The sequence below is a fragment of the Elaeis guineensis genome, chromosome 6, assembly GCF_000442705.2.
Source record: "Elaeis guineensis isolate ETL-2024a chromosome 6, EG11, whole genome shotgun sequence".
In the NCBI taxonomy this organism is placed as follows: Eukaryota; Viridiplantae; Streptophyta; class Magnoliopsida; order Arecales; family Arecaceae; genus Elaeis; species Elaeis guineensis.
In genome coordinates this window covers 116,920,456-116,936,134 of record NC_025998.2, presented here as the reverse complement: position 1 = coordinate 116,936,134, position 15,679 = coordinate 116,920,456, and the positions used below count along the sequence as shown (strand labels likewise).

At 36.5% G+C, this 15,679-nt stretch overlaps 1 protein-coding gene across 2 annotated transcripts; it reads left to right on the top strand.

Moving 5' to 3' along the window:
• The first annotated feature begins 216 nt into the window (after positions 1-216).
• Positions 217-14,687, top strand: LOC105046711 (tRNA (mnm(5)s(2)U34)-methyltransferase, chloroplastic). 2 transcript variants are annotated; one of them, XR_832306.2, is made up of 7 exons: positions 217-497; positions 6,231-6,294; positions 8,090-8,282; positions 8,461-8,534; positions 13,198-13,353; positions 14,044-14,268; positions 14,351-14,687. XR_832306.2 is itself a non-coding variant. In XM_010925379.2 (6 exons), the coding sequence occupies exons 1-6, from the start codon at positions 263-265 to the stop codon at positions 14,165-14,167; spliced, it is 846 nt and encodes a 281-aa protein (XP_010923681.1). In that variant the 5' UTR covers positions 217-262; the 3' UTR covers positions 14,168-14,687. The 2 variants fall into 2 exon arrangements, 1 of the variants encoding a protein (XP_010923681.1); XM_010925379.2 differs by having other exon boundaries at positions 14,044-14,687.
• Positions 14,688-15,679: the final 992 nt, after the last annotated feature.

Sequence of the window (15,679 nt, the reverse complement as noted above, 5' to 3'; positions counted from 1 at the left end):
CAGTTATTTAAGTTTTAAATCGTTAATTTTTTAATGGCATTAGATGGTATAGATATATATATATATATATATATAAAGAAAAAAATATAAAGCAAGTATTTTATAAGAAAATATACATAAATACTAATTTGGGAGGATAGTTATGTAAATTCAAATATGGTGAAGGGTATATATATGAAATTTTAATTTTTCGGTACGCACGTGCCGTGGTCCACTGCGTATAGAGCCCGTGGTTCCATTCCATCTTCCTCCGGCAAAGGAGATGATAGGCCTGTCGTCCGTGCGACTTCCCTCCCATCGAAATCTCATGGAAACCCTAACCCTAATCTCGCCTCACTTCGGCATAATTTCTTCTCTGTCTCATCGCTCTCCTCCTCTTCGAAGAATCCTTTTCAAATCCCAGATCTCGACGAGCTTGGCAGAAGTAGCCCGGAGCACCGCCATTGGATGTGCGAGTTCCTCAATGGCATCGGCTGACAAATTCTTCCCTATAAGTGGTAATAAATACATCCTTTTTCGCGCTTTCAAACATAATATTGACGCATAACGCAGTTTTTTTCTTATAATTGCCACTATTATCTTAGATTTTTTTATTGTTATCATGTACCAATTGAAAGTGGTCACAATAACCGCTAAACCAAATGCCTGTTTAAACTGATTATGTGTTTGCCGATCTTAGTTTAAGTACTAAAGTCGGCGATTTGTTGCTGAATTTGACTCATTTTATTTGGCGCTGCAATCACTTTTAGCTTAACGACCATTGATCGAATATAATTGCGCTGCTCTATTCTTTTGATTAGTTTGCTTTTCAATATCACGCCAGTTACCCAATCAGGCTCCCATATTCTACCTTTTCGGTTTGCAACCCACACCCCTCTCATTTCACCATATCCTTCGCTCCCCCCTTAAGAATGTGGAAGTGATGTGGAATGGAATTATTTGTGATATTTATATTTCTGCGAGGTCCACTACATGGAGTCTGGCATCTGGGAATATTTGCTTTGGTGTAGTACCGGATGTAGTTGAATGCATTACATCCTTTTATTGTGAATAGTTTGGATTGTTTCATGTTCATGTTTATAGTTTCTTTTCTTATGCGAATAGAAATTCTAGTGATGGTGTTACAGTTCTTTTTTCTTATGATATGTGATTTCTGTGCTTTTTTTTGCATGAATTAATCTATAACTTTGAATCTGTGTGCGCGCGCACACGCATACATATTAATTTCACTGAATGTTGAGAAAAGCATGTAAGCCATACCTAGCTTTCTCAACGCTGACTTCACACATTCCTCTATTGGCTGAAGCTAATGGGAATCGCCATGGTTTTGGGGAGGCTGGACCCCCTCCATTTTCCTAGTATAAAATATGTTCCTGTTCCAAATATGACCCTGAGTTCAATCTCCACTGCCACTTTCTCTCTCACAGAGAAAGCAGCCTCTTTGTCCTTTCCTCTCTCTTGCTCTCTCCTTGCTTGCTTCTTTCTCTTCATAAAAAAACCTAGCCACCTAATACTCCCTTAAACACTCTTTTTTTTCTGTCCCATCTTTGGAAGTCCTTAATCCATCTCTCACTTCCATATATGGCTTGTCCCCCCAAAAAAAGCACTATGATACTGCTTCAATCCAAATTGAACCCATATTGTTTCCAACCAATACCTAAAATCGATACAATCTTTTAAAGTTCTTCAAAGAATGATAGCTTTCTAACTCAGTTGGTCTGACAATGACTTGCTATGGAAGAATTGATATTATTTTCTCTGATTTTGGATTTTATGTCTTGCTATTATGTGTATTGATACTACATTAATGTGCAAAATTTTTTGTTGTGGTGCTAGGGAAGTTCTGTTTTTGGGCCTCCCTGCATACTAGTTTATGTTTTTTTTTTAAATCCTTATTCCTTTTTTTTTTTTGGATAGAAATTCCTTATTCATGTTTGCAGTTGTAGATTGCCTCCTTATATGATGTAGTTCCTCTTTTGTTCATGCATTCGCATGAGGTCACTATTTAAAGGAGTCCAAATCTGTGTTTGGTTTCGGTTTCTTAGTGTTTTAAGTGAGATAGGTACAGTTTCCATCATTCTCTCTTGAAAAGGAAAAATTAACAACTCTTTCCATCATTGTAACAATAAAATCAAATGTGGTAATTAAGGTTCGCCTAACTTGTGCTGGAGGTTGTATCGTCCATTTTGATACGGCACGGATCCATACCATGCTGTTCTCAGGCATACCAAAAATATGGAGTGGAAGGGGCAAGGGAGAAAAGGAGAGTTGAAGAGAGAGGGAGAGGAGGAGGGAGGGAGCAAGGAAAGGTGGAGAGAGAATGGGGGAGGCTTATTGGGAAAGAGGAGTGAGCAATTGGATGAAGAAGTGTAGGGCCAAGGGCTACACCCTTACCTAACCCTAGAAGAGGCGAGAGAGAGAGAGAGAGAGGGCGGGGGGCTTACTATTGGCGATCAAGGAGGGAGTGAGTAGCATCCGACAACCTCAAACCATCAAAAGCCTCAAACAAGGGACAAGGAATGGGGGTGCTCTTGAACCATCATGGGCGAGAGGGGGGAGTGTGATCGAAAACATTAAACTGAGAGTGAAGGGGTTTTATAACCAAACTGGGGTTGGAGGGGTTTTATAACTAAATCGATCCAACCCTTTGAACTATTCCAACTTGGCATCGATTCGGTCAATACGGGACATACTGTCCGATTGGAATTAGTTTGACAATCACCGGTAGCAATAGTGAGATGGATGTGAGAGTCCCAAGGTGCAGCAAGAGAGAGAAAGGAGCTTAGGGATGTCAATAGGGCGGATTTGGTGTGGTTAGTAAAAAAATTGAAACCAAAATCCACTAGTGCCCTTTGAAACCAAAAACGAATGATTTTTGAAATAAAAAATCATAATCACCATCAGAAAAAGCAAAACCAAAACTAAAACGAAAAAACTGAAAATCATTTAAATTTTTATTCATTTCAAAATTGACATATAAATAACCAAATTAAAGCAATCAACCATAATTTTCATAATATAATCATACCAGCTCATTTAATAAATATCACCAAATAATAACACAACCAACCAACAAACTCAATAATTCAAAAATAACGTACTACCATTCAACAAACACGGTAGTCCAAGTTAAAAAAAAGACTAACTATATCAAAGAAGAATATACTGATAAATTCTCCAATATAAGTTAGTTTACATGAACAATCTTGTCCTCCATTTTGCCTTCACCAATCCACAAACATATTATGCATAAGAAAAGGAGAAAAAAAAAGAGAAAATCAATCTCAACTAATAGTTTATCGGATGGACGATCCAAATTGAGTGGGATAGGGGCTAGGATTATCTGATGGCCATCCTCATAGAGTTAGTTATTTGGATTTAGACTAAATATAAAGGATACTAAGGGTATTAAATATCGGATATGTTCGGTTTCGGATTAGGTTTCCAAATCGGTGTTGGGTTCGATTTTAGGTTTGGTTTCGAGTCAGAGAATCGCCAAAATTGTAACCAAAATCGAAATCCAATAGTTTTTAATTTTTAAACCCATCACTGAAACCATCCCCATTTAATTTTGGTTAAAATTGCCCCATTTGGTTGAGGAATGGGTAAAATATTTGGGTATTACTCCCCATTGACTTCCTTAGAGGAGCTAGAGAGATGGAGGAGAAGGAATTGGAGGGAGGAGAGTCGGAGAGAGGGAGAATGAATAGGGATGTCAACAGGGACAAGAATCCAATTATATTACTCATTCCTAAACCAAACGGCCTGGTTTTAGCCGAAATTAAACTGGGATGGTTTAGGTTATGGTTTTAAAAATTGAAAACATTTAGTTTTGGTTGCAGTTATTAGAAAATTCAACTAAACCCAATCTGATAGTCTGGCAATGCAAGAAATAACTGAAAATAAATTGGTAAGAAGAAAGGAGGGAGGAGATAAAGACTGGTGTCAGAGCATTCCAAAAATCCAAGGAGTTGGAGTAATAGGGCATGGGACAGGGTTAAGGGTGGGTCAGGGCATAGGAGGCTGATGGCTTGGTTGGGGTTAAGGGCGAAGGGACATGGCTCTATGAGGTGGTGCTGGATGGAAAAAGGGAAGTAAAGGAGAAAGATAAGGATAGTATTAGGAGAAAGGATGAAAGATGGGGACTGAGGAGAGGTGGCTGGTGGTTTGAGGCGGTTGATGGAGGTTGTAACCAAGCTGAAGAATCAGCAATAGAGGAGGCCAAGGTAAGTCAGTCTCAGGCCCATGGGAAGAGAGTATGATTCATTCTGAGAGTGGGGGGTGAGAGGGAGAGGACCAGGACTGATGAAATTTCTGTATTATTATGCGATATCACATACTATAAGCCAATTGGATCAGATTTTGTCAATATCAAACTTGATCATCCAAAACTTCGGCTTAATTTGTTTATTATGCTTGCTTATAGGCCTCACAATAAGACAAAACAATAGTAAAATGTCCATTCAAATTCCTTTTGTTGCAGAAAAATGTAGATGTATAAATAGACTTGGGCCAACCACTCTAATAAGAAGGGAAAAAATGCACCCACTATGTTGTAAGGTAAGCAAAACTATACAAATGAAAAACTCCTAGAAAACCTGTTAGTAAGATGAATTTTAACAAGACTTCACATTTGGTATTCCACATTGTTCCTAAAAAAAGGAGATAATGAGATGAAGGGAAAAGTGGCATGTTATAGGACAATGATAAGGGAGAAAACAAAGGTTTTAGGGGTTTCTAAACTCAGTGTTGATATCAGTTATCGATCATCTAGGTAGAGTTTCGGTCGAAAAAGTCAGAAAAATCCACAAAATAAATAAAGAAAAATCAAGAAAAGTTACTTCACATCATTTCATGTTTTGTTTTGAGTTATTTAGGATCATAATTTGTATAGTTTAGGTAGTTTTATGTTGAAATTAAATTTTTTAAAAGCTTAATGCATTATATATTGATACTTTCTTTAATTTCTACAGTTATTTGACACTTTATTTTTTTTTAAAAAAATTCCTGTAGTATATTTTATCTTGACAATTTCCTGTATTCGCTCTAATTTTTAGATTTAACTAATTTTTTCTAAGCATATTTTTTATTTCAATTTAATTACTCATCTAATCAAGCAAAAAAGCATTTGAGCATGTGTCATTGTATTCCATTTTAACAATCCATTTAAGAAAAGATCCATTGGGATAAAAAAACAAGTTTTATTTCACTATTTCATTTTAATATATCATTTTTTCCTGAAAGAAGAGAAAAGAAAACTAAGTAAAAATAAAAAGAAGAGAAAAGAAAACTAAGTAAAAATAAAAAAGCAAACCATGGGAATGCACAATGTTTGTATCTAGTAATGACACACATCAAAATTGCATATTGCCCACTATGATAACAAAGCTTAGCGAAAGATAACATGAATTAGATCATTAAAGCCTTGGTCAAATATGGGATTGAATGGTAAATTTTAGAAATCATAGAAAACAAATGAACTTATATTTCTTAATTAAAAAGATTTAGAAAAATCAGTTTCTGCCAGTTTCAGCTGAAACTGCTGAAACTCAGACAAAACTGAATATTTCAATTATTGTCAGAGTGGTCTTGATCGTAATGGTTAGTTTCATCTGAAACTTCAAACTTTGGTTTTCAGAATGGCCAATGCCATGATTAATGGCAGTTTAAATTTTTTAGTAGAAAGACGGCAGTTTAAGAAATTGGGGAAAAATGGGTTAGATAGGGGCCAGTTTGGGAGAAGGGCATGGTTTTGGAGGTGTCATTGACAAAAACATGGATGTGTGTAATCTGTTTGTAGATTGAGTGGAACATGTGTTTGCAAGGTCATCAATAAAAAAATTGTTTGATTCTCTTGGATCCTTGTGGTTATACATGTTTCTGAAACCCAATTACTTTGGGTTTCAGAATGGCCAATGCCATGATTAATGGTAGTTTAATATTTTAGTAGAAAGGCAGCAATTTAAGAAATTGGGGGAAAATGGGGAAGGTAGGGGCCAATTTGGGAGAAGGGCAAGGTTTTGGAGGTGTTATTGACAAAACATGGTGGGTGGAATCTGTTTGTAGATTGACTGGAACATATGTTTGCAAGGTCATGAAACAAAAAATTACTTTGGAGTCCTCTTGGATCCTTGTCGTTATATATGTTTATTTATCTCTCTCTCTCTCTCTCTATTGTGGCATGCAATTTATAATTTTACAATGTTGTGTTTTCTCTTCTAAATGTTTAGGTGTAGAGGAAGCTTTGATGGGCTTTATCACTGGCAAGAGAAAAGTGACAGAGGTAGCTCACTCGTAGGTACAGGCCATCCATATGTCTTTTTCTGTTTTTCATTTGTTCATTTCTTATAGCTTTAGAGAAAGCACTCAAATAATTTCTCTGTTTAAGCTTCTCTGTTAGCTTATTTTCTTGCAATAAGGGGAAGAAAAACTCAACCAGGGCATCAACTTGTTTGGGAATTTTTCTGTAGTCCTAACTCTTTAAAGTCATTTGTGTGCAAGGATGGCCAAAGGTACTGCATGAGAAGGAATTAGTGGTGTAATTCACTGCCACTCTTTCCACTTTCAGAAGGATATACACAAAGTAAAGAAATTTTTAAGATTGTTTTAGTTATGGTATGGGGAGGAGTATAATCATGTTAGGTTTTGGAAAGATTTATGGTAGGAAAAAGGTTGATGGTTTGAACTCCCAAATTTATCTGATATTTCCTCATACCCTATTGAGACCATTAGTAAAGGTTAGGGGTAGAGGGAGAGAATATATGAGAATCTATGTATAACAAGCTAAAAATTTGGAGTTAGTAGGACAGTTATAATTTCTTTTTTTGATCCTTTAATAATATTTATTCTTTTTTGCTGATGTAGAGATGCTATAATTGAAAGTCAAATGCGCATGACCTATGGCCATACAAAATACATTGTGGAGGCCTTTGGTCTTAACAAGTATCTCAACTGGAAAAGCCTTCTTGAGAGGAGTCCCAACATTGATTCAAAGTGTTGGACTGAAGGAGAATAAGTCTTTTGTAATTCTTCATTTAATCTACATGTAGAGTTATTTTTTTATGAAGCTTCCTTCCCGGGCAATTAGTATTTAGCAATGTGGAAACATCAGTAATGACTTGGAACCCAATTATACCCTACAAAGATGAATCAAGTATCAGGAGTGTTGTTCCAAAAGCCATTAAACAAGGTCTTGTTAATTTTGGAGGTGCATCATTCTTTCTAGACTTAAGGACTTCCATGTTTTTAAATGTTGCTTGCCTTTGAGGTAACTGACAATCTAATTACCTAGATAATGGGACTATGGGAACTAATAAACATCTATATTTTTCTACACCTTTGTCCTCTAGTTTTAAATTTTTTTTATTATTCAGAAAAAGGATATTATGGATCCTTTGTGTAATTAGTTAATTATTTTGTTACTGATGAAGCTTACTTGCTTTAATATATTTTATTTTAACAGAGTAAGTATGATGGTGGCAATTGAGTGTGGTAGCCTGAAAGTTTCTCTGACCAAGCCCGTTTTATGAGGCATCATAATTGGAGAAAACTTGACTGGTCATTTAATTTTAATGTTTAGATTCAGCGTGCTCTATACATGTACTCATGGATCTTTTGCATCAAATTGGTCCAAGAAATGTTGTACAAACCATGAAGCTTGATTCTGCACTTCAGGGGCAAAATAAAATAAAATATTAGTATCATCCTTTTATTTATCCATTGCTGAAATATTTCAAAACCATGCCTAAGTTTTGATGGCTCGAAACCGCATCTAACTTAATTTTACACTTTCTGAGCTTCCTAGCAGTTCTTTGCTTTTTCAGAAGGGAAATTCTAATGTTTGTTTATCTGAACATGCTTTTAACTGTTATTTTCTGATCTTTTTCTTTTTTTAAGATACCTGGTTTTTCGTTCTCTTTTTTACCTGTAGGTATTGTTGATTCTGTTCTCATTAGGTTTTTGGGTGTGCATGTAACTAAAGGAGTCAAGGCATAAACAAGTGCTTCAATGTTGTCATAATATCAAAAATACTTGGTTCTTATGTGCTGATATGTTTATTCTGTTTTCATTCTTACTTACTGGGCATAAGTGTCTGGAAGAATATCATTCGAGATGGAGATACAGTGGTTGATGCTACTTGTGGCAATGGGCATGATACATTGGCATTACTTAAGATGGTAGCTGATCAATCAGGCAGGGGATGTGTTTATGGAATGGACATTCAGACCTCTGCATTAGAGAACACTTTATCCTTATTGGAGAAATCAGTAGATAGTAATGAGGTACTTCCTGCAGGCTTGGTAGTTTTGCAATTGTTGCATTTGGAGATTAGCTTTTTCTCTTTATCAGTCATTGCTCCAAACTCTTGAATTTACCTTTTGTTATAGTTCAGAGTTGGCTGTTCATTAATACTGACTTGCCTTTAAGCTACAAACAACTCTTAATGTTGCTTTGTTGTAGAGGAAACTGGTTAAGCTCTTCTCGCTTTGTCACAGCAGGATGGAGGATGTCATCCCAAAAGATACCTCAGTTAGGTACACTCAACACTCAAGTTCATGAATCTTGCTTATCATCACTTTAGCACCAATGTATTTATGTTCTAGGATAGCATTGTCAAGCCTTTCATGATTTGTGGTATTGTGTAGAAGCATGTAAAGAGCCAATGATATGTGGAGATTGTAACCTTTGCTAAAGTCAAGGATGGCCTCCTATTGTTGGTCTGCCATGCTACATTGTAGGCTATCCCTTGGACTCTTCACCTTTTAGAAATAATGGAGTGATGGCACTTGTCCACGCTTGGACATAGCCTGACACTTAGCTTCTTAAAAAAGAATTGCTTGCTTAGTGTTCTAAAATGCGGCTGCAATGTGCAAGCAGTACTTGTAAAGGATATGCAATATGTGGACCATATGCAGGTGCATATGCACTTCTTTTATATTTAAAAATAATAAATAAATTAATATAATAAAACAACAATAATAACCAATAACAATACTAATTACAAATAACAACTAATAATTACTAGTTGCAACTTAGTACTTAATGCCTAATAGCAATAGCCTATCACGTAATTCACGTATCAACATTGTTGACACTTGACAGTACTTGTATCTAGCCTGCTCGTAACCCACATCAAACCCAACTACCGGTCTGAACTTGCCCCTTATCTTTTCAGCCCATGTGCAGCTCGACTGCATATAGGTAATGCTATGAGATCAAGGGACTGCATCCACATATGCAGCTGCATGTGTTGCATGTTAAAATATTAGCCTTGCTTGTTCTAGCCCAAAGTGTTAGCACTTGGATTAGAACATTAGGATGTCCTGCCGCTGGAAATTCTGATGCAAGTCTTGGCACTTTGATTCCTAGAATATTAACCTAAAGTACCATAATTTCTTCTGTCTTGTATTGTAATATATTAACATCAAAACAAAGTTCTGCTAATTAGCCGACTTAGTATTATATCCATACATTACCTATATACACACGCATAAGCACATGTGTATGTGTGTATGTGGCCAGGTATAATGTTGCATGGATATGCTCCCATGTCAAGTTTACTCGTGGTGGAAAATTGAAGTGTTACCTCCCATCTAGCATTTATGCCAAGCATTTGAGTAGCTTTTTGCACACGAATTGGTTCATCACGTGCAAATGCGTGATCTTGATTGTCATTTCCTCAAGCTCACATTGTGCTAGACCTTGTTAAATTAATAGGAATCTTTTGGATACATGGACTGTTTAACATATTCAGGTGGACTTGTCTCCAAAGAAAGCACTATCCATTGTTTGATGGGATTTGTGGAGAATGGTGGAGAAAGGGGTATAAGGGGAGGATTGTGAACTATTAAATGTATTGCAATCTAGAACTAACATGGACATACAATGACCTTTATCAATCATGTGAGGAGTAACTAATGCTCTTGGAGAAATATAAAGACAAAATTCGAAGGACTGATGAAAAAAGTACAACTACTTTCACTATCTACAGCTTTTTGAGACATTTTTTTTACTACCAGAAGGTTCCTTATGTTCCTCAAATTTGTGCAAGGTCAAAACTTGTACATTTTTTATCAAAATTAAGGAGTCAACTTTTTACAAATTTGTGCAATTGATCTTCAAAGTTGGTTCCAACTCTGTTGTATAACTATGTTGGAGGGTGGGCCAGTACGTTATTATTGTAGGGGCCAAGTGGGCATTCCTATAGAAAAAGTTGCAAAGTTCTAAAAGTCTATTGCACGAATTTGTGCAAAATTGACATTAGAATTTTAACTAAATATTTTTTAAAAGAAATGCGTAAGTTTTGGATGTTGTTTGAACAAATTTTGAATCTATGTTGAACATTTTCTTACTAGTGGGCTAGCTGTAGACTTGAGCAATTCTTGGGTTGGGCTAGGTTCGGGCCAAGCTGAGGTTATATTAAGAGAGAACTCAGGCTTGAGCCCAGTCTAACCCAACCTCAGGTCTAAAAATCATCTCATGAGCCTGGCTCGTTAGAAAGTGAATAGGCTCGAGCTCAGTCTGAACCCAAACCCATATTTATAGGGTAAGAGAGCGAAGCTCCTGATGCTTTTTGGCCACATAGGGGTTGGAGGGGGTGCGGAATGGGGGAAATGCCGCAACTTTGAGGAGGCTGTGGTGCCCCTTGTGGTGGTTCTAGCTTGTGGCCCGAGTAAGGGAGGAGAGAGAGGAGGGTGGTCGGCTGATTGGGGGGAGGAGGGTGAGAGAGAGGGGATAATAGGATGGGGAGAGAGGGCTTGCCAAAGGTCTTGGAGGCAAGCGGATGAGGAGGCCATGGTTGGAGGGGAGGCAACAGAGGGAGTGGAATGTAGGGATCAGGGGTGGAGGGGAAGAGGAGGGAGGAGGTGTGAGAGTGAAGGAGAGATTTTAGTGTTTCTATCCCTCCTCCTCCCCTCTTCTTTTCTTTTTCTTTATATTTTTTTAAAATATGTACTATCATTTAATTATAAATCTGATGTGTGTGTGTGTGTGTATAACTTTTTAAAAAATTTCGGTTGCTTCGAGCTAGGCCAAATTAACAATGGGCAAGCTTGAAGCCGGCCTGATTGCAATTGAGTTTGAAAATCCAAAGCCCGGCTTGACCTATTTGCCAAAATTCTTAGTCCAAGCTCCACAAAAATTGGGCCGGGCTGAGTTGAATCGGTGGATGGGCTGACTTTGCATAGATCCAGCTAGGAACATAGATGAGTATGCTAGTACAACAAAGGAAACACCATGTTCTTGCAAAAAGGAAAAAAGCTATCAAGTTCTAAATAATAAAACTAGCTTTTTCGTAAGCAAAATTTCTGATATTGTGATTGTAGTATTTTACTATAATAAGAAAATTGCCTGTTGCATATTTGGCCCTCAAAAGTCTCTATTTGTTTATTTGCACTTTGAATGGTTGGAAGTGTATATATATACCCTTCAAAACTTGAAATTTACATGAATACCTTTAATGTTATGCTGCAATGTCTTTTGGCATTTTAATCTTGATTTTGTTGGGCTGAAGCTGACCTGGTCCATCGAAAATCTTGCTCTATATTATCTGTGAGTTTAAAATATTTTAAGGGGCTTGAAATTTCATATGAATGTTATACGTATACTTTTCATTTTTGATGGATAAACAAGCAATTAAGCAACATTTGGAGAATTTATATTGCTAAAATCCCTAAAATGGACAACATGGCAACATATTTGGCAATGCTACCTGTAGATTTCTGATGGTCATATACAAATTGCAGATGGGGTGTGTCACTTGTGCGGATTTGTGTATGCAGTTATGCACAATTCCCTTTTGTGGGTAAGTAGGAAAATAAGACTTCTTGAAGGGTATATATCCAAAAATTTGTAGATGAAAAAAATAACCATGATGTACAAGGCTTATTGTAAAAAAAATAAAAAATTAAAAAAAAAAACCATGATGTATGCATGTATATGTGTAACTTTTCAAGGGATATGTATGCGCATTTCACTTTTGGAGGGGTAAATAAACAAATAAAACCTCTTGAAGGGATTATATGCAAAAATTACTAAATGAAAAAAAAATGATGTGTAGGCCTTTACACATGCATGTGTGGGGGCATGCGCGACTTTTCGAGGATGCATGCACATTTCACTTTTTGAGGGTTATATAAGTAAATAAGATCTTGTGTGTATGCGTGTGTGACTTTTCATGGGGTATGCATGCACGTTTTACTTTTGGAGTGGTAAATAAGAAAATAAGATATCTTGAAGGTATATATGCAAATATTCTTACATGAGAAAAATAAGTACAAAACTTAGTGAGTTAACTTGTCTAGAATGTGTGCACGTGCATGCATGCATGCATGACCTTTCAAGAGGATATTTCACTTTCGATGGGGAAACTAAGCAAAAAAGGCCTCTTGAAGGGTATATATGCAAAAATTCATAAATGAAAAAGGTAACCATAATGTACAAGCCCTATCTGAGCTAACTTATCCAGATTACATGGAGTTATTCCAGAATTATGACAGGTCTTTAAACATGGATGAGTCATTTCTTCCTGAAAAGCATCCAAGTTCCAACATCATTCCTTGCATGAATCAAGTTAGATTGATTTGGTTTGAAGAGGAGGAGCTCGGAGTTAAGGGTGGCAACCAACTTTTTGTAACTCTAAGTCACTTTTTGAAAAAAGACATTCATTAGAGCAGCTTTAAACTGTAAATTGCAAAGCTCAAAGATTTGTAAACTTGGGATTCTTCAGCAAACTCATAAATCTACAACTAAGCAAGAGAAAGTTCAAGGAATTTACTAAAAAAAAAAAAAGATTTCACCGGAACTTCCTCCATGAAAATGAGAAATTAGAAATATAGCATATAATTATTTAGATTAATGAAATATAATATGTATTATTAATATTAGCAAAATTATATTATCGTGCTACAGTAATATTATAAATGAAAATAGTATTGATGTAACGTATGCATTAACATTTAAGATTGTATGATGTAATAACACCACGCATGCAAATTCTGTTTTATTTTTGTATCTTTATTTTCAGGTTCAATTTTTATTCTCGAAGTAGTTGAACAAAAAAGAATTCTTGGATCATATAAATTATCTATGATCTGCAGAAGAATTTCAACACTTATTTATTTATTGTTTTGCTTGGATAAAATTTAGAGTAGCTCAAGTGTATTGTGGTTTATATGCATCTTTTCTTTTTTCGCCCAGGCTTGTAGCATTCAACTTGGGCTATCTTCCGGGTGGAGACAAAACAATAATTACGATGCCAGGAACAACACTAATGGCATTGCATGCTGCTAGTAGATTACTGATGTCGGGGGGAGTCATCAGCATCATGGTTTATGTGGGGCATCCTGGTGGGAGGTACATTCTGCTTTGCTATATGTTTTTCTTATTTATCCTGCCGGATGGGAAAAAAAGGCTTCATGACAACCTGAAAAATGGAAGTTTCAATCCTGGACTGAAGTCGCAACAAGAAAAATTCCTCAATTCTTGCAATCATAGTAAAACTATTTCGGTCTATTTAGATTCATTCAACCAGTTGGGAAAAAAATAATGCTTCTTGACAACCTGATAAACTTAAAGTTTCTAACCTGGACTCAAATGACCAAGAGAAAGCACTCAGATCTGACCATCATAACCAACTTGTTTCAATCCATCAAGATGTTGAATTACTTGAGAGTTTGAAATTCATGAAAATATTGTAATATATCATTATTAATGGGAAGATCAGCAATTTAGTTTTGACAACTGTAACATTTTTCATTTCTCATAAACCTTAACTATGTAGCTATGTGTTTCTTCCATCTCATGTTTGGTGGTGAAGTTGCTGCTTCGTTGCTATCTTTCATAAGTTGAAGCTACTTGCCATGAACCAGGGTCTCTCTGTTTGTATCATCATCATAGTTCCCATTTTTATTTGATTGCAAATTTGCTGTTTCGCCACTTTGTTGCATTGGCTGAATCCCAATCTGTTTGCAAAACTTGCATTGCTTTATATGAAAATAATATGTGCCTGTCCTTTCTCGTTTGATCCCTCTTTATTTTTCTCAGGGATGAACTGGAAACTGTTCGATCTTTTACCTCTAGCTTGCCTGTTGAGAGTTGGGTAAGCTGCAAGTTTGAAATGCTTAATCGGCCATCTGGCCCTGTTCTTGTTCTCGTATCGAAGAAATAGTGCTTGAAAAAGGCACTGCATCACAGTAGATCAAAATGGTTGAAGCTTCGGGTGAAAGTTTTGATGTGCAATACACCAGCACCTTCTTAATTCCCATTTCTGTATGTGAACTTGTCAGCTTGAATAACCATTTGGAATTTGTATCTTGCAATTTTCTGATGTTCGTAGTCTTGTGACCTGCAGAAAACTCAAAAATATCTCCAGCTTAAGGGAAGTTTTACACAAGCATTATCCCGGTCAAGGAAGTTTTGGGGGAGGGGTTCCAGGGGGGTTTTGGAACTCTTTTTAAAGAATCCATCCCGGTTCCATTCTATGGTCGTATACGGCCTTTTTAATAAGATAAATGTTGATGGGAGTATTCTAACTTGCTTTGTCTTGCTGGTTGATGGTAGAAAATGTGGTGCACCTCAGTAGCATTTATTTATCACTGGAGCTCTAATTTGTTTTACAATGCCTTTTTTAGCAGCTTTAGAGCACACTAAAATATCTGATGCATGGTGCTAGCATATTTCTTCTACAAGTTGATCTGAATCTCTGTAAATGTGTCTTTCCACTTGGATTTTAAGTTTAACAACAGAAATTGAGGTGTAAATTGTTATCACCATCGCAGCCCAAAGTTATCATAATAATGTACCCCTTTTTCGTTTTTGTTTTTGACCCGGTCCTCCGGAAATCAGTCATATTTATGCAAGCAAATGTGCTATAAGAATTTTGCCCTGAGACAGGCTATTCCATTTCGTTACTTCACAAAGTATAAACAGGTATGAGGTCTCCTAGGGTTTCTATCACAATCATGTTACAACAATTACATTGCAATATGGCAGGATGTATAAGAGGTGATTAACTTGGATTAACATTGACAGCGTGGCATTCTACCTCATCCCCTACGATCAGTGATGCCTGGTTATCTTCAAGGGCAAAGGACAGCCCTGCAATCAACATTAATCAAAAATAAATTCATTCACTTCATCAATCACGTAAAAGACCATCAAAATAATGAAGGCCATGCAGTTTTCTGCTGGTTGTGCATCCTGCGAAAATGAGTAATGCGGGGTCCAATTTTGCAAGACATCGCACAAAATTCCTTCTCCTTCTTCTACATTGCCTCTATCTCATCCACCCAAGTTTCTGCCATATCAATCCATATCACTCTTGTACCAACCGTACCATATTATATCAATTACTTTAATATCAGGTTCGGCTGAACTGATTCATGGTGATCTGAAGGGAACGGTACCGTTCTGTACCATTCTAGCAATACCAAGATTACAGGTGAAACAAATATCACAATCCCATCTTAGTATGTTACATGTATCATACCAAGTACCATACACATACTGTACCATTTCAGCTTCGCAGACCTTTCTCCCAGCCGCATCCAAGTTATCAGCGGATGACCTAAGCTGACATATAAAGATTAAGCTTCTGATCTAGCAATCATAAAGGCAGTACTTCGGAGGCAATTTAATTATTCAATTAGGACATAAAGATTAAGCTACTGATTTAGCAATC